This window comes from Strix uralensis, chromosome 6, assembly GCF_047716275.1.
Source record: "Strix uralensis isolate ZFMK-TIS-50842 chromosome 6, bStrUra1, whole genome shotgun sequence".
Classification (NCBI taxonomy): domain Eukaryota; kingdom Metazoa; phylum Chordata; class Aves; order Strigiformes; family Strigidae; genus Strix; species Strix uralensis.
The window spans coordinates 33,999,099-34,024,493 of record NC_133977.1 but is presented as its reverse complement, the minus strand read 5'-3'; the positions used below and the strand labels follow the sequence as shown (position 1 = coordinate 34,024,493).

The following is a 25,395-nucleotide window of genomic DNA, read 5'->3' as shown; positions in this document are numbered from 1 at the left end:
GTCAAGCTAATGCAAGCACTCATAATGAATAGAATTTGACATGATAAAATAGCAGAAAGGTTTTTTATTTCATGAATTCTGCAGCAAATTTCTTTATTCAGATATTCCTTTAAGGAGTTCTTGAAACACTCATGAAAACAACCTTAGTTAAGAAGGTCTGTGGTAAGATAAAGTAACTGTCTCTCAGGCATCACTTGTCTTTCTTTTCAAAATCACTTTAAAAAGCTCTGCCCACAATTTAAACCCTTTCAGCAAGAGAAAGAAAATAATCTTTAAGACACCTCTGAATTAATGGTAACTAAGCTGCCTGGTCCATTCCTCAAAGTGAAAGGAAGCCTTGGAGTCCACATACGTCAACGAAACCATTTTTTTTTTTTTCTCTTTTCTTTGTGTGATGATCTGTGGGCATGCTTCACTCTCTGGACTGTGACATGGAATCATTCTGCCACTCTCAAACACAAAATCCAGATCATTTGCCTCCACTAAGGGTCATACACTGCCCTGGCATATGCATAATGCTTCCATTAAGCCCAAAACCAGAATCTGGCCTTAAAACTGACATTGGTTACTGCTGAATTTGTAGATGGGATAATTCAACAGTCTTACATTGCCTTCCACTGCAGTCTGTTCCTGCCAAGGACCTCATGTTTGATCACAGCTGTGGGAAATCACCTTGATGTTCAGTGCAGAGAAGGTGCCTCTCTGTGTACTGCCCCACATAAATCAAATAAATGTGAGTCATAATGACCTGCGATGCTTATTTGATATTCACAGTTCTTACAAGAGAGCATGAGCTGCCCCAGAGCCTGAGCCTACTGATAACGGTCAGTGTTAGGTTAATGGTTGGACTAGATGATCTTCAAGGTCTTTTCCAACCTAGATGATTCTGTGATAAGCAGCAGCATCCACAAGAAACTTTTAAAACAGAATTTCCTGGATTGTGGTGTGTATATTGCAGGGGGTTTACTGTACAGTGGATCACAGCTTAAGAAATCTTTTTAAAATTATAGAATTGAAGGACTGATCAGCTCTGAGTGTCTGCAGGTGGTCCAACAGACAGCAAAAGCACTGACTCTCCTTCTGTGGTCCAACAATTTGTGAGCCATTATAGACACCCATGTGAACAGCCCAGCAGACAGACTAAAGCTCAAAGGCACACACACAAAATGCAGATACCCTTAATGCGTGCCAGCATGTTCAGCAAATGAGTCCAGAGCTTTTAACACAGTACAGACTCAGAGCTGTAACTATGAAGAATAGCTTGACCACAGTTTACTCTTCACTATCATCACACCATCTCCACACAATAAAAAAATGTCAAGCCTCCAGAAAGTATTAATTCATTTTAAAACCAAACAAACGTTCTAAAAATATGTATTTGAACGCTGTTATTTACTTCTAGGTTTTGAAGCTTTAGGAAGGCATTGCTTTTGTTTATTAAAGCACTGGAGGACTGAAATTCAGTGTTGGATATACATGCATAACCTGTTTTTTCTTGGGCTACGATGGGACTGCCCATATATATTTTAAACAGAACTCCCCATCCCCAAAAGCTATTCTGTTACTAGTCTCTGCACCGGCTCCCTCCTGCTCCATGTTCTTCTGTATCCATATGTCTCCTTTCTCCTTCCCACTGCCCTGGTCCCTCTCATTTCCCAGAGGCAGCATTGCCAACCTCATTGCACTGCAATGGCAGCCACTTCTGCCAGGAATGGGATTTCAGTAAGTGTGAGGAATCTCTGGACGTGACATAAACCTATACTGATGCATGAGTTCTCATAGGTAGCTAAGGAAGGTAAAGACCCATTTAAACATAGGAAAATTTATGAGTTGACTGGTTTTTGTGAGACAAAGGGAAAAAGTGTACAAATACTTAAACTGTGACAATAATGTAAAAGTTTGTTAATGCTTAACACCAATCTAGTTGCCCACTGCAATTCAAGAGTGCTTTTAAGAAGAGGTTCGAAATAAGGACATATTTATATTACACTGACTTCAACAGATCTTAAATATATACTTAAATAGTTCTGCATTGCAGTCAACTGTAAGAACTATAGCCAAACTCTCTTCTGAGTTCCAGAGATGCAAAATCTGAATGTCCCTCTGAAATTAATGGATTGGTAAGTAGGACAGCCAATGATAAAATTGTTTCTCAGCAAATTAAAAAAAAACAACACATGACTAACTCACGGCTGGGCATGATTGATGTATGAGCACTTCATGCACCTGAGCTTTGCATCTCTCTGGATAAGAAGGTGAAATTCATATAAAAATAAAGTGCGCTAAGAGAGCAAGGCTGGTTTGTCTTCACCAATGACACAGTTAGTAAAATTCCCTTTAATTATGCAGTTGTATGTTGGTTATTTCTCAAAGAACCTGCCTGAGGCAACTTACCATTCACATGAGTTGTTAATGTTGCCCCTGAATTGTAAATCTCAATTAAATGTCTCAGTGACAATATATAGATAAATTTAGTATAAATGTCTTTTATAAAAAAAAACACCACTTGGAGTTGGGTAGAGGTCAACTAACAAACCCTTACATCAGCATCTAGAGAACTTTGTCTTTAGAATATTGACTGATTTGGTGGGGGTTTTTCCTAAGAGAAAAAAAAAAGGAAAGACTGAATGCAACACCACCAGAAATAAATACCACAAAAATACCCTCACCAAAGTGAACTATACATGTGAACCTCTGAGATGAAACATGAATCCCATTCCAGCAGTGTGCTCAGAAGGCAACCTGATGTCAGGGCATCAGCCCACTCCTGCAAACAGTCCTTAGATGTGTTTCATTTTCTCTCAATCACAGGGCTTGGGAATTTTTTTTTACCTGAATAAAATTTCTTATCAGAGATAATGCTTTACGATACATCTCTCATGTGACTCTCACCTCAAAGATGAACTTGGAACTGCCAAAGTTTGTTTTCTGCTTCTGCCAGAAATTATCAGGTTTTATAATCAGGGCAACATGAATCTCAGCGGGAAAGGCTTCTTGAAGAGTCTTTAGGAGAGGCTTGATCAAATCCCATTTGGATCCCCGCATATCAATAATAACAGTGAATCCTCGTTTACAAACATCTTCGCTGTAGAAATAAAAGCATATCAAGATAATTAATATTGTGGACAGTCACACTGAGACTTAACTTTTGTTGCTAGTGTTCAGTGCTTCAGAGCAAAGCAAAGAATTATACACTTCAAAATAAAAGGCAAAAGATAGTACAGTATAAAGGCTATATGAAAGGATATATTAATTTTACCATAATCTAACTTACATGAAACTCAAGTGTGTTTAACATCTAATTTCCCAAATACATGTAATTCAAATTTTCACTGAAAGCATACATACTTTCACACAATTGAAAACAGAATCAAATATATCTGTATAGAAGCTATTTATGTGTACATACAATAGATTCTGCTTTCAACATACTGAATTCAGTTCCCAGCCAAAGCCAACAAGCAGGGTCCTGTGCCTTAACATTGCTGGCCACTTGTAAATTTGGGTGTCTTCATTTTTAAAGTCCCCTTTAAGGGCTTTTAAAAAGTGTTATTTCCAGAAATGTGCCTGGCAATCATTCCCTGAAAGGAAGGTCCTTGTGACTCAGCATGTGCACTGTTAAAATTGGGGCCTTTTTCCCTCCTGATTGATCTTCCAAATGTTGCAGGATCTTTCTCAATCTGCAGTCATATTTTTCTGCCAGCCCATGCTCCTCCCTTCTCAAAACTTCAAGACAGTTATCTGGCCTGGTCATTCGCAATGCATGGTGCCCAAAAGCATTAGAGCATTAGCCTGCAAACACATCTTCCCTTTTTCCCCAGGAGAAGAGAGGAAAAAGAATAAAAGGACATGTTGATTTAAGTCAAATCTGGGGAGCTTTCAGAATAGCTTTTCCAGGGACGTAGTATTGCTCCTCAGAAAAAGAGGTATGGCTCAAAAGTGTCATCCTTCATCTGCACCATCCAACGTTTGATGAGATTTAGGCAGTGGCTACTACTCTGACTGACCAGCTAATATATCTGCCATGCATGGCATTGAAGTCTTGAGAGCTATGGCATCTGCTTTAGGCCTCAAACACTTGCACAAAATGTGAAATTCCCCATCCCCAGTAATATTATTGGTATGGTAAATGAGTAAAACCCATTGGTGATGCACTAAAAACAACAGAATGGTCTACCTACTGATGTAATTTTACTTTTTTTCTTTTTTACAGTGGAATGGAGATCACAGTCTTTTCCACAGAAGGAGAAGCTGTTGGAAGAAAGGAAGTGTGGAAAGAAGAAAGGAAGATGAAAACAGAAAGAACAGTTGAGAAAGAAGAGAAACACAGCAGAGCATGAACATATTTTGTATAATGAATGCAGCAGTGAGTTACAGAACAAGAAATCCTCTTTAATACATGAATATAGCACCTTTGACCTTTCTGCAAACTGGCCATCAACATAAATAGTATCAATATCGTGGACATAAAGGCATATGTAAGATAATTTAAAACATCAAGTGTTGATATCACTGGAATGAATCTGAAATATGCTGAGGAGAGATATTATTAACTATGGTTATAAATTGTGAGACTGTTTAGCCTCCACACGAATACTCTCAGTGCACAAACACACAGGATCATTTTCACTATGCCTCTCTAAATTCTTAAAGCACTCTTCCTGCTAATAAGACCCAGCTCCTACATATCTCACTGAAAACAACTCTATAAAGCTTACAACTAGGTTTCTGAGCTGGAATAAGGACAGGGATATCCTTCATAGGAGGCACTTTGGATTAACATATATAACTTAAAAATAAAAGTCCTCGGTGACCTTACCAGTATCTAGAAAGATTTGTGCACATATGGACCCCCTCATGGCAAAGCGGATTTTGCCATGTTAAGAAAGTTCACTAACTTGAACAGTCTCAACTTACTGCCAGGAAGGAGCAGTCAAAGCTAACAAGCTTGGTCCTCTGCCTTAATGTTATTGGCACATCTAGAGCACACCGCATACAACAGTCAGTGCAAAGAAAACTAGGGAGACCAGGCACTTCCAAACACTGTCAGGAATATAGATCTTTTTATTCTCCTTTTACCTACTGCTGAAAGGTCAGACATCTGATCCTTCCATAACTAATGCCAAAAAAGGCTGTAAAAGAAGCTTTGTTGGTGGTGCTACTGCCTCTTGCCCTTTGGAATGAGAGCTGAGGCAAAGAATCAAATCAGAAAGGGATGAATAGAAGGAGTTCTGTGTTTTGGGCTTTTTTTCTTGCAAAGCTTTATAGGGTCTTCAGTAACTTCTGCGAAGTCACCAATCCCTGTTATACTGAACTGACTTTTCCAGGGATTGATTTTTCCTCAAACACTTGACAAAGAGATCCAGGAGCCCCACAGGCACATGGAGAGCCCCAGTGGCACACACAGTAACAGGTAAGTGCAATCTGTCCTTTCTGATATAAATAAATATCCACACTCCCATTGCAACCACAGCAAGGCGTAGCAAATATAAACTTCATTCCAACTCCCTCTGGCTGCTGACAACCTGACAACTTACCAAACCTGATCTAAACCAATAATTTAATACTAACTGATGAACAACAGAAAAACCTGTTTCAGTAAGAGAACAGGAATGCCTGGAGGGACTAAAGTCTTCCATTTATGAACCTGAACTGAAGTCTTAGACCCCAACAGACCCAAAATCAGACCCTGCCCTCAGCTTTAGAGCATAGGCAGGATGATATCATCTTGACACCCATGATTACATACCACCATGACTGGAATTTCAGCCTGCAGTAAGATAGATGTTCCAGATAGGGAACTAAGAGATATAACTATGGACTGGATTCTGTGTTTACTGAAGGTTTACAGCCTCTCCAGACACTGGAGGTTCAGAAAATCAGTGGAGGGAGCAGACAGTACTGCCACCCATTCCCATCAGCACACTATGTCTAAGCATGTGTGTGAAAAAAGGCTCCACAACACCCTAAACCCCTACTTTCAGGTTTTTGAAGACTTAGCAATATGTTTTCAGTGGAAGAAGAAAGGGTAACAATTCCCCAGCTTTTTCTGGTGGACACAGGAGAACACCCACTGACCCCGCGGGCCAGGCTGGGACATCAGCCCATGGGTAAGGGTCAAGATGCTTCCCGATTCTTGTCCTGGAAGAGGCAATAAGCAGTCATTCCCTATCAGCACTACCCATGCTCCTTGTAACTAGATCACATTTTCAAGAAGCTTAGTACATTTTCAAATACAAAACTGATAGGATGGAGAAGGAAGAAAGGAAGAAGAATAATCATAGATTTCTTGGGTTCAGAACACATCAACAAGTAACAACTATTTCACTAATAATACAAATCTCAAAGTGCTCTTAGTTACAAAAAGGATTTCCCTACTTGATTGGTCACATAGGCATGTAAGTTCCTGTATGAAGTAAGTGAAAAGATGATTACCCCTTTTCAAATACAGTTCAGATAATATACAAATGGATGGTATTTATCATTTTGAGCAAACCTAACTCTGTTTCAAGAACCTTGCTAACAGTCTTGCAGAATTGGCTCTGCTTGCAATTTTTTTCTTTAATGAGATGACTGGTACTAACCTGTACAAGACCTGTGGGTCTGTAGTCTCATCTACAGAATCTGATCTCCCCAGCACAGTGATGATTCCACATGTCCTTCTCTGACTCTTTGCAGAAAATCAGCACCTGATTTCTAAACTTGCTTGTCAAAAACTATTATTTAACAGTGTTTAAACTGTTGCAAGTCAGAAAGCTGTCTGCTCATTATTTCTACTTTCAGTTGCCGAGCATGCTGCAGAGAGGGGTGCCTTTGAGAGCACTTTTACTATACAAGCAGGCAGCTGGATACTAATCAGGTACTCACACCTCAGAGAAAGAAGAGGGAGATAAGAAAATTATTTAGATTGTAAGCTCTTCAGGGCAGGGACCATCTGCCATGCTGTATTTGTCTAAGGAGCCTGCCTTGGTGGAGGTCTCCAGGCTCCTATACTCATACTACAGTCTTCAGCTGTCTAGAATTAATTCCAAAAAATTACTCTTCAGGAAACTATAGATGTAAATCCAAAGAATTAAAAATAATGAGTAATAACAGTCTGCAAAAACACAACTGAACATGTACATGAAAGTACAAAAGGCTTACATAAATGTGGGGACACCTCATAGGCAATTTAGTTCAAAAACCTAAAAAATGCCAAAATTTAAGTTGCAATATCCAAATATTTACAGCTATTGATAGGGTCCTAAAAACGTTGGCTTTGTGTAGACATAATGAAGCACCCATAAATTCTGGTGAGTCAGAGCAATCTGTGAAGATTTGTCATCTCTGACAGTCAATCATTTTTCTTCAGTTACCTCAACATGTATTGAGGAAATGACACTAGGTTCCTTTTGAATAGTCTAGCCATGCTTATTAAATTTATTGTTTAAAAGCAACAGCTCAAGCCCTTCCCAGTTTAGCAATTGATCGGGAAAAGCATCAGTAGCAATCAAGCTTCCTCCACACTGTCCAAGCAAGACATGCCTTATCCCTGCTCCCAAGACACTACATCTATCCACATATCTATTATGCACAAGTAATCATTTTAGGATGGCAGTTAATGTTGATTGTAGTGCTTAATTTTTTCCGGTATTGATACTTGACCAGAAACTGGAGAAAACACTCAGATCAAGGTATTTGGTTAATCCATCAGCCTTTTGGCTGTGCTCATCTGGACTAGATTTGCAACGGTGAGCACAAAATATTTGATAGTTGATATGTCATTTCAGTTGCTACACTGCTTTTAAGCAAAGACCAGCTTCAAAGTTTAATAAAAATACCACAGAATATTTGTGAAAACAATACTTACAATACTTACTTGAAAAAAAAAGCATAAAATTGAAACTCAGAAGCAGATGTGATAATTTTGTCAAAATAAATGCCTCTATTTCGGTTTCTAGGGTACTTCCATAAGGTTATTTTCTCAAATTTCCTCTTTAATTCAGGCACATTCTAAATTGTATTTTCTTTGGCAAGATCTTGCTTGCTGGGTATCAAATGAGTTTAAGGACTTCATGCTTTCTGATTAATCTTTCAAATACCTATCATTGATTATGTGTATTTTTCATCCTTACAGTTTGGCCAAAGCTTCTGGCATTTAGAAGCTTCAGCACTTGATTAGCTGAAATAACATAATATCTCCATTCCCATTTTGCAGTCATGAGTTAATGACAAAGAAGCACATTTGGCACGCCTGTTGGAACGCTAAAAGCACAGATCTGACATGTATAGCATCTCATTCAAAATATGATTTGTTAACAGTGAGAGCAAGATCTCCTTTAAGGAGGGTCAGTGTAACCTTGTCAGCAGACACTCTCAGCATAACAAGTAGCTCTACAAGCATCAATTTGTAAGTAAAAAAATCTGCAGGAACTTAATTATTTTTGAGATCACCATTCCTTTGACAAATGTGGCTGTAGTCAGCCAATTGATTCACAAGCTGAGGGTGGAAAAGGGAGAGGAAGATAAGAAAAGTGGGTATGTGAAAGCCTCCAAGCACAGACTGTTATCCCAAAGGCCTCATTTCATACTGAGACCAGACTAATTCTGCTGCATAGTTTCCATATCAAAATTTGCCAAGGATCACTTCAGTAACTTACGTGTTAATATTTTTGATCAATTGCAATTTTTTATTCATCTTGTTTGTGGTTTGTTTACTCAGCTTGAAAATGAAGCTAGATGGGGAGGTTTATAATCAGCATTACTGACTTTCATACTTTGGTTCTACGTTACCATGTTGAGCCTGAAGATCATCTTGTCAATAGAAATAGTCAGTCATCTATATTCATAATATACTTGACATTTAGAGGACCAGATAAAGTCCTTTCTAGCAGACCTGTTTGTCAAGCACTCCCGAATTAGCATTAGTTATTAAAATATTTTACTCCATTTATTACTTCTCAGCAGAATGTACCTTGCTCACGATCACAGTCACCATGTATGTTTCTGAACTTCCACACCGTCAGTCTGGGTTGTTCCTCACAACCCCTAGTAACTGTGGCTGTTTGGTGTGATGAGGCAGTTTGTGTTCTCAAAGACCCCAGGACACCTGCAACTGCTAATCCTCACATCTCCCTTACATGCTGGTGTATCAGTGGCCAGAGGAGGAAGTTAGTGATGCACATCCTGAGAGCACCATTACTCTGGAATAACAATTCACAGAAAGCTCCCACCAGAGAACTTCAACTACCTAAAAGGCTGTAGGTAGACAGACTTCATCCTAAATTTTCCTTCTCAACATTTTCTAACTGGGTTTCACCATGCTTTTTTGTAATTACAGGAGAAGCAGCCATCCAGTCTCCATTTCCAATTAATCCTTTCTTCCTTACTGTGACCTAAATTTGTTTCTTCTCTTTCAGTGCTGAAAAGGAATCACTCATTCTCACTTTTGTTTTTTAAAAAGAGAAAAAAAGAAATCGAAGCCAGTTTCACACTGGCTGGAGCTGGACATAAAGCAGTGATCTAGAGAAATTTCAGTGACATGTTGTAAAAAGACTTGGAGCCAGTGAGGTCTGGTCAGACAAACCTTCTGTCTCTGGTTTCCAGCCACTGCTCTTAGGGGACACGAGGTGTGATTGCAAATGGCACAAGAATGCAATGTGTGGGATGAACAATGCCCACATTCAACCCCTGCCTCTGGCCCCATGTCAACAGGAGGGAACAGAAAGACAGAAAAAAACCCAAATATTTTGGCAGAATCTAACCAGTGCCAGAATGGGTGCTCCTGCTATTCTCAAGCAAGTAAATTATTTTGGTATTTGATTTTTACTTCTAAGAAAAATGGCTCTGAAGGCAAAGCAATTCTGCTGTAAAATGATGTAAGCTAGGAAGAACTCAGACACCAGCTAGGTGTAAGAAAATCTTTTCCCAATATGTAACCATGATCCTGTGAGCTCCTGAGAGTTGTGAGAAGTGCAGGTCCCATATGGTATCTCTGTCAGGATTCAGCAGGGTTGTGTTGCGCTGTCTTCTACCCGGATAAAAATCCTGATCTACATCATTACACCCAGGACCAGAACTCAGACCCAGAGCTCTGCAGGCATTCGTCCTCCTATTTAATTGAGCAAATAAACACTATTTGAGAAGCTTCCTGTCTTCATTCAAATAGTGAAGATATAAAACACAGCTGTGTCCAAGAATGCATAATTGCAGCTGTTAAAGCCAAATCCAGAGGACGAATATTATAATTTTTCACATTCCTTCATATAAAGCCATTTACCCTCTTCCCCTTTTGTTATTGCACGTCTACTATATTTGGATCAATATCTGGCAGGTCTTCTTTGAAACAGCTGCTGAGATAAATATGAAATTAATCAGGGCTTTGTTTTTGTTGAAACAGGGCTACATTTAAAGATTTATTACTACAACAAAGAAATATTTGAACAGTAAGTACCATTCAACTATCTCTTGAGCATTTAAAATCTTGTATTTGAGATGATTTAGCAGAAACAAAACAAAAACGTTTTACTAAATGAAAATTATATGTTATTGACATTTGCTGGAAAAATAAATATTAGAGTTGTGTTGAAATATAAACATCATTCCTGAAAAAGTTTGGATGAGCAGAGGCTATTGAGCATATGTTTGGAGATTCAAATCCACTGGATTCCAGGTGAGAAATAAATATATATGGTTGTGCTTAGCACAGCCAAACTAGTAAGATTTTTAAAATAAATATATCTTTTTTGCCTGCACTTTAAGCATTTTTTGTAGTTCAGGCAAGGAGACCATGAAGTCCATTTCACATGCAGTTGCTATAAAGTTTAGTCTACAGTGAACACTGCCAGGTTTTCACATAAGGAAAAGGATACTTCATCTGGGCAATGACTGCTTGGGGCTCTTAGTCCCGGGATCCTGATTCATCAGTTCAAGGCACCAGTGGCTTAACAAGTTGAGTGAATGGAGCATGGTGAACAGCTTCAGGGATTCCAGTCGTCATAGTAAAACACAGTCACCCCCGAAACGGAAAGTCTCCAGACTGCAAATACATACATTTTGTTGAAATGTGTTGTGGGAAGAAGAGTTACCCACAGTGGAAAGGCCTTTTGTAGCATAAATAAGCCTGCAAACGTGTTCGGCTCATGCAAAGAATGATTAATGTAGGTTTAGACAGTAGACAGCACTACCTCGTGAAATCCAGTATATGTCCAAAGGCAAACACCATGCCAATTTCAGTCCCAATGTAAGCAGGTATAACCACTCTGGGACTCGCACACTTGATCCAGGGCTCAATTGGGCTCACAGATGAGGATAAGAAAAAATACTCTTCAAAGATACTAAAATAACTTTTTTTAAGTAGTATTAACTTTTCTTGCAGTAAGCACTCAGTAGTTCTCAAATGTTACTCCTGGCAGTACAGGAGAGCAATATACATCCACGTATAGAAGAGCTGAAATTAAAATAAGGAACTAAGGAAAGAAGATGAGAAATTACACAGTAATTCAAAATAAGATGTTTCATGATGAGTGCAGGTTATTATGAAAGTGTGTACTGAATTAAAAACTGAAAAAAAGGCTTATATAACAGCAAAATATTCTGTTTAGGCTTTTTCAGATGAAAGATCTTTTCTTCATTTTGTTCCTTTTTTTTTGATCAGACAACATAAAAAAAAAAGAACAAAACCTTTGAATTATATTAAAACTAAGTATTTTGATCAACATAATATTTTAGAGGTATTTTTGGTGAGAAATTTCTAAAGCTTTTGGATTTGTTCTCATTTAAAAACCTGCACTTCAAAATAGCAGATTCTTCCACAAATAAGTAACTTAGCTTCTGCACGTTTCAAGGGCATAGTTCAGCATGAGATTTGCTTTGCACTTTTTATCTCCTAAGCAGAAGTGATATAACCATTCTTTGAGGCTTACAAGAGTTTGGCCAGAGTCCACACGCTCGTTTTATTTAAGGGCACACACTGGATGCAAGTGCATCTGTTAGGAGGAAAGGTTGAGTGCTACATCCCAGAAACACTGTGCGGTCCCTGCAATGGGTCTGTTTTGCTATATACTACATGAGAATTTGAGTTCTCTTTAGAAGTGTATGATTTGAAAGCTGATACCTCCATTTTCCTCAGGTTGGACAATGAGGACTGACAATGACTAATAAATCAGTGGTACTTATTTTTTTTTGAGCTCCACCCATATACAAACAAAACAGATCTTTTTAGGCACAATGATTTACCCAAAATAGTTCACTTATCAGATAGATACTTCCTGCCATGCCAGGCTGGGTGAAGACTGGCTGTGGTACTACATCCAGAAGGGCTTGCTCTGAAGCTACAGAATCAACCTATGTTATAAGATACACTTGTAAAATCAATTTCTGTGTATTCCTTTACACAGTAGACTTCACTTATTCTTTCAAATAACCACCATGATAGCACTGAGAGGAGAAAAAGTTCTTTTTACTGAGTCCTCAAGAGACAGTGGATACTGATGTGCTATTCACAATCCAGCTCCAAAACATCTAGCTCATGTCCAATTTTTTCTGAATCTATCTCCTAGCAAGGCCAGGCTTTCTCACTCTGTCTAGCAAGGGTGACTAAGCCTTGCCAATGAAGTTACTTGCTGTGAGGTATCCCTTATTATTTGTGTGGAGACATAAATGTGTGATAGATCAAAACCACTGATGTTGACTGAACACAAACAAACAAGTTGATAACTCGGTATTTCAAAGGGAATAGAAGATCCAAAAGATACTGTTGACCCCCAGAGTGAGAAAACTGGATGCACAAAGCTTCTAGAGAGCAAAGATGAACCCAACAGTCGAATAATGGCACCAAAACCTGGAAATAGCTGTGCAGACCTCAACTGAGTCTCTGAGCTAACACTGCCTGTCTTCCCAAGAGCCCTTGAAGTATTGAGCACTTGAGCACCCCACCTTCAGATGCTCTCACCTTTGTAGGAGACTGAGCTCCTTAGATGTCTGTGTGTGGTCCCCTCAGTTTCACAGTCCACCATGCTAAGGCACTTTCCCATCCTGATCGGAAGTCACATATTGGTGTCATGCCAACAGTTTTAAGGTTGCTTCCCTTTTGATCCTGAATTTCCATCACGAACACTTATAATTTCAGTTCCCCATCAGCACCTCTTCCCATCAGTCACCACAAATTGGAAAAACTCAGAACAATTGTTTAATCAACTAAAGTAGGTTCAGACAAATGCTCCAAAAAGTAATTGCCTGGTTTCAACTGCTGCTCTCTTTCCCCTATTAGCTATATTGCTTTTCTATCAAAAGCACAATAAAACTGCACAGGTAAGTCCATCTACAAGTGCCACCTGTGAACGTGCATCACTCTATTTATCTCAGGAACTGCACACCCCAGGTAGTGCTTTTCCTGCTGCCAGACCTGAAAATTATATCAACGAATTAATGTATGCCAGGATAGGAACAATGGGAATCTGCTAGTCAGAAAATTCTTACAATATATTGTAGATATCAGCCAGCTCATGGCAATAAAAATCAGAGAGCAGGTTCATCGAGCACTGCACTTAAGGATGCTTGACCTAATATTGAGTGGCTTATTTGATCTGGAAGAGACACATCAAAGACATGTCACAGGCCATATCTACTCGACCAGACTAATGGGTTTCCTACCTGTGAGTTAAACTAATGCAACATAACATCCTCTACAGAAATGGGCCTAATGCAGCAGGTTTCTGTTAACAAGTTGAACCACCACAGTCACCCTCCTGGACAACACCTGGCATGAAACAACAGAAAGCATTTCACAGTCGCTCTGCAAACCTCTAGCCTCGCATTGGACACATCACCCAGTATAAAAAAAGCCTACTAAGTAAAACTCCCTGACACTGAGATAATACAAATAAATGGAAATATTTTCCTTTCACTTATAGCTTCACAATATATTATTTTTTTACATCTGGCTAGAGCACTGCAGTCCAGGGGGTGAGACTGAGAGTCTGGCAATCCTAGCTAGGTTGCTCGCTGCCTTCTTGTGTTTCTGTGTTATAGCTCAACTCTACCTTCATTTTTTTTCACCTGTAAAATGGGTGTTACCCTACTGTCTTTATTGAGGTAATGCATTCTTCCAATGAATGTATTATATTTGCCACATTTTCAGACACAGGTAGGATGCATAATTGCAGGAGAACTACAAATTGCAAACAGCCACGGTTGCTTCATGGTTAATTCACAAAAGCTTAAGAGAGATCACTTAATAATCTAAGCATGTGCTTATTTACCCATGCTGGGCTATATTCTCTGTTACACGTGTGCTGATTTTATATAGGGAGCATTTATTGCTCTATACATATGCTTATCTAATTGTACTGAATACACATGCTTTATTAAACTCATAAATGAGCACATTTATGGGTCTATGTGAAAGTAGAGTCCTTCATATTTTATTTATAAAGCAGGACAATAGAACTGCATTGACATAGAACATCCATTTAATTCAGAGGATTTAGGGTCGTCCCACAGATTTTGCTATTTTTTGCCAGAATCAAAGCTTTTGGGTTTTTTAATTAGATTTCCAGCCCATCTGCTTGCAGAGATAGCCTTGACAATATAAACTAATGCACATTTGTCTTGCTGAGTCTGCAGCCAGTAGAAAGAAACAATGAGACTAGGAGAACAGTGATCTTGCACCCTCCATCTTATTGGGGTGTTAACTAAAAAAACAATTTTGACTGCCTAAATACCAGGATTTTTAACTATTTAATTGCTGTTAATTTTGCCACCAAGCCTGCAGATAAAACATTTGTCAACACCCTGAACTATTCACATAAGCTTTTGCCTGTTTTGATGACCATGCTATACAATTCAGGCTGTCAATTAGGACCAGGCAAGTACCTGGCCAAATAAATACGTCTTCAATTTTAGTCAAGGATTTTGCTCCTTTTTTAACGTGTGGAGCAAAAGCATTGATCACAGCTTAATCAGACAACTAGTACTACAAGCCTATAGTGGAAAAGATTGCAAAACCACAATTATTTTGGATTTGATGTAGAACCCACAGGAGCACTAGCCTAATACATAATTTCAAGTGCTTTATGGTATAAAACTAAGGAAAACAGATTAAAATCTCTGTTGCTATGACATGCTTTACAAACAGCATAGAAAATATAGCTCAAATAGACTCAGACTTTTTCCCCCCACTTGAAAATAATAAGAACACTGCACTGATCTCTTATGAGAGTGATATTATACCAATTCATAGTACTTCAATGCTAAAATCACCCACAAAACTAACGACTCTAAAAAGAACTGACGGTTCCCGTATCTTCTGTAATTACTGATTCCAAATTGTTTCAACCCTCTTTGATATAAGCTCTCCTAAAACCATTAACAATGTGTGTTTATGTCCATCAAGCAAGCTCACACAGGTTGTTGATATCTGAAAATAGAGAGATAAGATTGAGTCTGAGTTTATGACAGTGGTTGCTGCCTGAATGATCACATTGTGGGGATGCTGCATGGTTGCAGTCATACCCTGATACTGGGTTTTGAAAAGACAGCAATGTTCAATGACCATGCTTCTTTAATCCTATGGTCTGTCTGATAAAAATGTCTTCCATCTGGTTCCTGTTTGTATGGTTGTGCCTCACAATATAGGGAGCTTGATTACAATTAAGATGGTGCATGAAGCACATGTTTACACTTGCTGGATATAGATGAACTTACGTACGCACTTAACTGCTTTTCTGGAGGAGCATCACAGTACTTAAACAAGAATTAGGAAAATAACATGGGAAGTAGAATCCTGCAGGCCAGGCAGGCCTTTTACTGCTTTGGTTGACCTCTTGCATCAATTTCCAATTTTATTTTAGTAAATTAATGTGTTATCCTAAAAAAGTATTGATATCTTCCTTCCATTTGTGACTAAGCGGTTATGGTGAATACATGTTTCCACCTTGATGATTTCCTTCTTATGCCCCTGGCAATTTACACAATGAATAAATATCTTGTGTCACAAGATGTAAGAAAGTTGTGGAAAAGTCCTAGGCTTGGTGAATGGCTGTCCAGAAAGACCCTCTCTAGTCTGTTATTTTGAGATACATTTCTTCCTTGATTCTGTATGCAGAGCGGATATATATTTCCCATACATTCAGATTCTGTTGAAGTCAGCTGTAGCCCGGAAGAACCAATAGATGAATCCTGTGATTTTCATAGGAGGCACCTATCAAAGGTAGGAAGAACTAATGGTTTGATAAATCTATCCAGACCCACTCATAAAATTACCTGATCTATTAGTGTTTCCAACCACTTTCAAATCCACTAAAAAAAATCCTGTTCCATAATCTGGTGATAATCACTTCTTGGCTCTTCTCTCTGCCCCATCTAATTAAAATAGTTTATCATTAGCTTTGTTAGAACTTAACCAATACTTGAATCTATGCGATGCAAAACAAAGTGCTCCATACATTACTTTTAACATTGGAAGAACAAACCTACATTATAAGAATACTATCATAACCTGTTTATCATCTTTCATTCTGAAGGATCTTAAAGACCTTTGCCATGAGTAATCAGGTGTTAAATAAAACTCATTCTACGATCTCCTTCTATGACAGGGTGACCTGCTTATTGGATGAGGAAAAGGCTGTGGATGTTGTTTACCTTGACTTTAGTAAGGCCTTTGACACCATTTCCCACAGCATTCTCCTGGAAAAACTGGCTGCTCGTGGCTTGGATGATCACACGCTTTGCTGGGTAAAAAACTGGCTGGATGGCCGGGCCCGAAGAGTGGTGGTGAATGGTGTTAAATCTAGTTGGCAGCCAGTCACAAGTGGTGTCCCCCAGGGCTCAGTTTTGGGGCGACTCCTGTTTAATATCTTTACTGATGATCTAGATGAGGGGATTGAGTGCACCCTCAGTAAGTTTGCAGATGACACCAAGTTGGGTGGGAGTGTTGATCTGTTCAAGGGTAGGGAGGCTCTGCAGAGAGACCTGGACAGGCTGGAGCAATGGGCTAAGACCAAACTGCAGGAGTTTCAATAAGGCCAAATGCCGGGTGCTGCACTTCGGCCACAACAACCCCCAGCAGCGCTACAGGCTTGGGGAGGAGTGGCTGGAGAGCTGCCAGTCAGAGAGGGACCTGGGGGTGTTGATTGACAGCCGGCTGAACATGAGCCAGCAGTGTGCCCAGGTGGCCAAGAAGACCAATGGTATCCTGGCTTGTATCAGAAATGGCGTGGCCAGCAGGGACAGGGAAGTGATCTTGCCCCTGTACTTGGCACTGATGAGGCTGTACCTCGATTACTGTGTTCAGTTTTGGGCCCCTCACTACAAAAAGGACATTGAATGACTCGAGCATGTCCAGAGAAGGGCAACGAAGCTGGTGAAGGGTCTGGAGCACATGTCGTACGAGGACCGGCTGAGGGAACTGGGGGTGTTTAGTCTGGAGAAGAGGAGGCTGAGGGGAGACCTCATCGCCCTCTACAACTACCTGAAAGGAGGTTGCAGAGAGCTGGGGATGAGCCTGTTTAACCAAGTAACAAGCAACAGGACAAGAGGGAATGGCCTCAAGTTGCACCAGGGAAGGTTTAGACTGGATATTAGGAAGCATTTCTTTACAGAATGAGTTGTTAGGCACTGGAATGGGCTGCCCAGGGAGGTGGTGGAGTCCCCATCCCTGGAGGTGTTTAAGAGTTCAGCTGACATAGCGCTCAGGGATATGGTGTAGTTGAGAATGGTCAGTGTGAGGTTAATGGTTGGACTGGATGATCTTCAAGGTCTTTTCCAACCTAGATGACTCTGTGATTCTGTAATACTATGCTTTAGAGTATTTCACTGAACAACAAAAGCAGAGGGAACTGCCTTTTTGTACTGGACTTAGACAAAGAATAAAATACACCCCAGAAGATCTTTGACAATTTCCTTTGAAAAGGAACTTAATTCTTGGCCAAGAAAATGAGAAATATGAGAAGAAAAGCAAGGACTTAAAAAGCTATGTGCCAAAAAATGTTCACAGGTGCAGGAATTAGACTTTTAACAAAATCCCTAATTACACATCTGACTTTTGGCATCTTTTCAAGGCAGCATGAACACAGTTAAGGTTCTTTTGTGCATTTGTGTCCTCCCACAAAAAAGGCAAAAATGTGTTTTCATTTGTAAAAACAGTTATAAATCAATTACCTCTACGTGGGCAAAGCACAATATTGGCAAGATGGACTTCAGCTTCTGGAAATACTGACTTGTCACCAATTTTAGAAGCCCAGAAATGGAGATCAAGACAACTTTGCACTGGTACTGTATCCCATACATTTATTTGATTTATATTGCTCCACTTTCTGTACCTTATTCAAACATGTCTGCTTTAATTTTCCAAGTGCCACTGGGAAGGTACAAAATATATAATATATATTATAACACGAGGACAATTAACATCTTATTCACTAAGGCAAATATTTCTAAACCTAGTGTCAAAGTTAGAGCAGATGGATCCTCAAGTGGCCTCTTTCTCAAAGGTACTGAGTTGATTTTACCTAACAAAAATGTATGCCTTTTTCATATAATTAGTAGTGCCCAACAAGTCATCAGAAAAGTGCTGCCGATGCTAATATACCACAGATGCAATTTAACAGTCCATAAAACTACAGAGATGAAGTGTCCTACAGAATTCATTTCTAAATGAAAATCCCAGGAAACCTTTTTAGCTGATCCTATTTTCCTGTCACCTACCACATACCATCTGACACTGCAAAATCACTGGGGTGGCTGTTCTGGAAATTAAGGAGAAATTGAGATTTCCAGTAAGCCTGGTAAGTGTGGAATGATATAACAGTTGAGTTCTGCCTTGTGAATGGAGAAGAAAGAAGGCCTAAAAACCCTGCACATATTGCTTGTGTATTTGGTTCCTAGTCTAACAGTTCATTAACAAAGCAGAGCTTCCAGACATTCTTCCTATGGGTAAGACTGTCTGCTACTTTCCTATGTACCTGCTTTTTAATTAGATTTTGGAATGGAATTGCAGCTCCTACCCACAAATTTCCAGTGGGAAGCAAAATCTAAACTAATCTGTGATCCCAGAGATATTTGCTTCTCCAGATGCAGTTTCTGAACTAAATTACAAACGTTGTAGAAACAGAAGAATGGAGAAATAAGGGGACATAACCACAAAATTGGATGTGATTAATCAGTGTTGTAAGAGTTCAGTTCTGTCTTGAGAATGGAGGAAAAAGAGGTCTCAAAGAAAAATAACAAATTGCCTATTTGATTAATTCTTAGAGTAACAGTTTATTAACAAGGCAGCATTTCCAGCCATTCTTCCTATCCGTAAGATCACCCATTAGTTTAACAGGTACCTGCTTTTTATTTAGATTGTGTTTTGGAATTAACAGTTCTTCTGTAAGTTATTCTACTCCCTAGACTCGCTGCATGGCAGAATGGTATATTTGTGATGAGATGCTTTTATCAAGTGCATTTTCTAAGGTCAGGAGGTGGCACAGTACACAGCCAATTTCTTATGCAGAGCTCCCAAGTCAGTACTGGGAAATGCAACTTTAAAGACCCTGCTTCCAAGAAATGAGAGGTCGAATCAGTGCGTACTATTAAAGTATTTCCACCTCATGCAGCATAACTATAATAAAATCACTTAAGGTTTTCTATCGTCTTCTATCCTCCTATCTTTTCTTTCTGTCTTTGTAAAAATATCAGCTAATTTTGTTTCCCAGACCTTTGTGAGGTGTCTCCTGTATGGACTGGTAAATTCAGGTTATACAGTTAAATCAAGGGAGAACAGAACTCAATGTTGAGTCCAGAACTAAAATTCAGGAATTTGTGTGTCTTCCCTGATGTTCCAGCATGGCATCTACCTTAGTGCAAATGTGAGCTAAATGGGTGGCCTAAATTAAACCTGAGGCTCTCATCTGATTACCATCTACAAAGATCACAAAAGACACAAGCAGAGCTGCTAATAAACATAGTCCTCAGATGGTGGTCTAAGTTGGCTGCTAAGGCTACTGAAAAGGAAATGCAGTTTTAGTCTCCAATTAGGATTCACTCACAATAGAAAAACAATGGAAGGAAAAATTTGTATTGCTGCATTAGTAGAGGACTTTGGCCTCTAGGGCAGTCTACTGCTGAATCATAGAAGACTGAGATAGAAGAGACCTATTAAATCATCCTGGCCAGGGATGTTGTTGGTACTTTGCCAAGAAAGAATAGTAATCAGTACCATAAACCCATCTTTCCTGCAGCTAATCTTTCACTAGCATTAAATTAAAATGAAAATAAAGAGGAATGGTAGGAAACTATTTTAGAGGTATAGTTTATACTAATATCATTTAAAGAATATTTGAAATATGGAATACAAAAGTCTCCATCCACTATTACTGATGGTGTGCCTTTTTCATGTGACATACAGATGTTCAAATAAATAAACTAACAATCAAACTTAACTCATCCTTCTAGTAAAAGACTAAGTGCTAATATCACTGCATAGATATTAAAGATTACCAGTTCTTCTTGTATTCCCATGGGAAACAGGGTGATAGGAGAGTTACATCATATCAACATTACACACACCTTTGAGTAGTGCACAGGAAAGGCGTGTGAAAGCAGCCTGAGTTTGGCGGGCGACGAACTGCTGCTGCTGTTAGAATTTTCAAAGAGAGATGCAATTGTTCTACAAAGCCAATGCTCTACACTACAATTTCTATTCAATGACTTTAACCAAAATGACCATTCAGCAAAGGCAGCCCTTGTAAATACTGCACTGAGCTTACAGCAGGTTCCTCCTTTCTCTTGTTTGCACTGCTGTGGGGATATAGGGAAGAGGTGCAGGATGTTACCCTGAATGCAGCTGCAGGACAAGGGAAAGCTGTTTTGGTGCTTTGGCTTTGTGGTGAAGTACCACAAAGGAACTTTCTAAAATATTACATCCCTGGAAAACTCTCCAAAGACTAAGGTTTCTCTTTAAACTTAGACATAAAATAAAGCCCTGCGTAAACAGCCAGGGAAGCCAATGCCCCCTTCTTAATAGCAGAAAAGTACACTGTGGCACATGTTGCAGACCAGACAATATGTGCCAAGCGAAAAGCATGTTCAAGTTAAACTTTTCTGCCTTTTCTTAGGGTGGAAGGAGAGATTCTAGAATTATTTTGCTTATTTATGATTTTATTTCATGTTAAGGTATTTCTTTCTCTCTTTTTTTTTCTTCTTAATCGAAGTAGCCCAACAGCCTCACACCATATAGTTACATTTTGCTGCACACAGCATTACAGGATCTACAGGGAATTCTGCAGCAGTGCCAGGATCCACAAGGAAAACATAAAATACCACAGACTGACTTGGTTAGGAGCACCTTGTGGAAAATGAGAAGAAACCATTGATGAGATTTACAACTGTCTACCAAACTTGGATACCAAGTCCCTTTGCAAACAGCAGGGAATTGAGCATCCCAAGCTCTGAGACAAATTTTGCCAGTCCCAAACCATACTTTCCATGCTATAAGAGCATCAGCCTGCTCAATACCATATGTTACCATAAATTGGTCATTGTTCTATTTTAGTATGATCCAATTTTTAATACCATAAACTCGCATGCACTTTTATGAACATGGGAACTGCCAAACCTTTGGTAGTGGTTTGCACGTTGATTCTCTAATGTTTTGTAAGAAATTTGTCTCTTATATGCTCTGGAGATAACCCCTCTACCTCCAGTCTCTAAGAAGGGGTGAGTTCAGACCACCTTTTCCTCTCTGTAGACACTAATTAGGTTTCTTTCCTTGATGCAGCTGTCTATTCTCATTAAATCTCTAGGACTTTAATATTCTTGAGAGTCTTCTCTGACAGATTTGTTTTAAACAGTGACTGACAGCACAATTGCGTAAGCTTTTTATCATTTGGAGACAAGGCTAAAAATATATTCCTGAAAACATATCTTCAGTCCCACCCAAGCTGTGCACTTGGGAATACAGACTTTGGAGCAGCATCCGCAACACTTGCATCCCTCTAATGAGAATAAGGACCAGGCAGTCTAGACTGAGACAACTCCACTTTTGTGTCTCCCATTATTTGCTCCATAATTGGCACACAGTAAAGGTCTCATCCATTCTCCATAGGAGTTTAGAAGAGCTTTCCATTGACATTAAGATACCTTTGACAATATTCCCATCACAAAGCAGACTGCAAAGCACAGCAGTTGTTTTCCTGCTCCTAATGACATCCATGAAGAGGGTGGCATAAGATGCTTCCAAATTACAATAATTTCTAAGAGCAAAAAGGATGTAGCACATACTGGAGTTACTGATGAGGAACGCAAGCACCCATGCTGGAATGAGACAAAAAACATTTTACAGTCTCTGCAAAAACCGTAGGAAAGAGATCACCAGAAAGAAAAGTTAGGATTGGCTAAACCGCTGCATATTCCGCTGACAGCTTCAGGAGGGAACTGTATGCGCCTGGTGCCAGCTCTGCTGCCAGTGTGCCGCTCCCACAAAAGGTCTCAGTTTGCTAATTTTAACTCTTTTGAATTACTGCTCGCATTAACGCAAACCTGCCTTCTCCATGGAAGTCTCCAGGTCACTGCTGGCTGGACCTCTCAGAGTACCGCAGAGCCACAAATCTGATGGTTAAAAAGCCCCCAAGGAGCATGCAACATCTTTAAACCAGCACTAGCACAGAAAAGGCCAGAGAGGGCAGCATGGCAAAGTGTGCTGCAGAGACTTACAAACCACTTGTCAGAGAGCCACTGAGGAAGAGAATGGAGAAAATGATGCTCTGCATAAAATTTATAGCAGACTGCGGTGCCCACCAGCTCCCTCACCAGTGTACGGGTGCAGGATATATCCTAGTTTATAAATTTCTGCCTTTTCTTCATCACCTCAGCTCCTTCTTCCAGGCAGCAAATGTCGGTAAAATCAACATGCAAAAGCCATTTAGCAAGGAGGAACAATGCTGATCTAATCCCCAGATCGAGGGCTTTGGATGGAGCTCAAAAAGCAGAGTGCAGCAGCACAGCTCTACGTGAGACAGCTCAGGGGATGGGATCAGGCCCCAGACCCCACCGGCATCACTGGGTCATGGCAGCTTCTGAATCCTAGCAGTGGCGGTGTGCATGGTGAGGGGGTTTGTTTTGCTGTTTTCTCCAGATTTGGAGGAATCCAAGCAGAATCCTTCCCAGCCCAAACCCCGTTGGAAATGCAGTCACACACTACCTACAACATCGCTAACAAAAATAGAGTGACACAGAGAGCAGCTGCACAGGGCAGGCACCCTTCCTGTGTGGGACAGTCAAAGATCAGCAGCCCCCAGCCCATGCCAGGGAGCTGAGCAGCATCAGAAGCTCCTCCAAGAAGACAGCTGTGGTTTTCTTAGTGCCTTGGCAAAGCTCAGACTCCTGTGCCATCAACCCCTCAGGACACCTTGAGGAAGCACAGCTGATGCCACTGCGTGAGGTCACCATCCTTACAGGAGGTGGTTGTTTCCAGGTCAGCCCCCCCGGCCAAGCCTTTGGCAGAAAGCACTGCCACAGGCATCTCTACCTCTGCTCAGAGTGTTTTAGGAGCCCTCCAGTTCCTCCTCTCTCAGTGAGAGAGAAGCCAGGTGAAGTGATGCTGTGGAGCTACAGCTCAGCAGCAGCAGCCTGTTGGCTATTTTCTGTGCAGAGGACCTGGGAAGATGGGGGCTGTGGAGAAGTCCTCCACTCGCCACCGTCCTGGCTGCTCTGAACTTGCAGCCTGAATATCCTGCCTGTGGTGAGGAGAAACAGCCCACAGCTGGGAGGTAGGGCTGGAGCAAAAAAGGCCAGACCAGTAAAACCAAAAGGCATTGGACCTGATCTGGGTAGAGACACTTGCTTTGATGTCTGGGAAGAGCGCAAAGTAAAACAGTGACCTTTTATTTCATTGGATGTGTCCCCTCATTGAGCCCTATCCACTGACTCCACTGAAGAGGTCATGACTGAGCTCTCACTGGGCTGGAAAAGCAGCACAGTGCCAGGAGAAGCAACTTCTCTTCCAGACCTGTCAATTTTCTTTGTAGGTTAAACTTGGCCTGTAGGGCTACCGCTGTAATCCTAAATCTTCAAATGGGTAGCCTGCTGGAGAATCTTTATGTTGGAGACATTAGATGAACCAGAAAGAACCCAATATGACTTTGAAATCTCAGCATGAGTCTGCATGGTTATCAGTAAGAGAAAACTGGACCCCCTACCCTACCCTGTAAAAAAGAACAATTGCCTTGGAAATAATTCAGACACAATAAATGAGGGATTCCTTCATATTAGCTGTTTTCAATTGCAGATTTATAGTCTAAAATTAAGCAGATGTTGAGTGTTGAATAGAATGCTTAAAAACAATGGCATGTTGAAATCCTAGTTTCTCTGCATGTGGCAATCAGTAATTTCAATTATTTACTGGAATATAATTAATATATAATAAAATGGAGCAAGCTACTACTTTAGGAGTAAAGAAATATTGAAGAAGTTAGTGTGAAAAAACAGTAACAGATTTTCATGACTTCCAAAATGGTGCAAATATTTTTGGATACAAGATAGACAACTTTACAAAGGGATTTGCAAAGTATTTTCTATGTCCTTTAAGGAATGTATTTCAAATAAGAAATTCAGTCTTGAAATACCATCAACCTTTATTTATTTATTTGAGTCCCTGAACTCATGTTCTGAAACAAGACAAACAAATCTCCAGGAGTTTGTCTCAATATTAACATTATATTGCTCTCATTTGCCTCTATTTCACAATAGAGAGAAGAGAGATACTTCTGCTAGAGCAAATAGAAGATACTGGTAATCACTGGCAGAAGGGATACGCAGAGCCCAGCTTACCCTGCCTTTTACTAGCCTTTAGAAGAAAAAGGCTACGTGGGCTGTGCAATTCACAGTACATTACCCACAAACCTCCGTATCATGCTATTTGTGTTGTTCGGCACAAAACCAGTCTGAAAACACTTGCACTGTTATCCAGCTGGAAGGCAGAGCAGGGCTCCGCAGCTAACCAAGCTGGAACCAGTCTGAGAGCACTCTCAGCTCCCACGAGGGCAGAGGAAGAGAAGACATTTGCTTTAGGTCCAGAGCTGTGCAAGATCAGTCCTTAACACTATCCAGGAAAACAGCAACAGGCAATGAAAGCAGGAAGTCATTTGGAAACTGATATGGAAAGCCTCCACTTACCTTAGGTTTGGACTCATTTTCAAAAAAATTCCAGAGATTAAAAATAAACAAACATGGGAAATTAAAATCTTGTACCTATTTAAAACTCCCCCACAGATTTATATAAAACACTACCATGAGAGCTGGAAAGGCTGTTTTCATCCCTCTGCTGCAAGACAGGAGCGACAATACCTGGGTCATTCCTGATATGCCTTCTAACAGGGTATCCAAAATGGAGATGCTACAGAAGCCTGCTTTATTTCTTCACTCTATGATTTTAAT

The 25,395-nt window shown here is 40.0% G+C and overlaps 1 protein-coding gene across 4 annotated transcripts in view; it reads right to left on the bottom strand.

Moving 5' to 3' along the window:
* KALRN (kalirin RhoGEF kinase) overlaps positions 1-25,395 on the bottom strand; it is a 526,142-nt gene that overhangs the window by 318,468 nt on the left and 182,279 nt on the right. For all 4 annotated transcript variants that reach the window (XM_074873623.1, XM_074873625.1, XM_074873626.1 and 1 more), the window contains exon 4: positions 2,893-3,085. In XM_074873623.1, the coding sequence (XP_074729724.1) occupies positions 2,893-3,085 (193 nt within the window). The remainder of the gene's footprint in view (positions 1-2,892; positions 3,086-25,395) is intronic.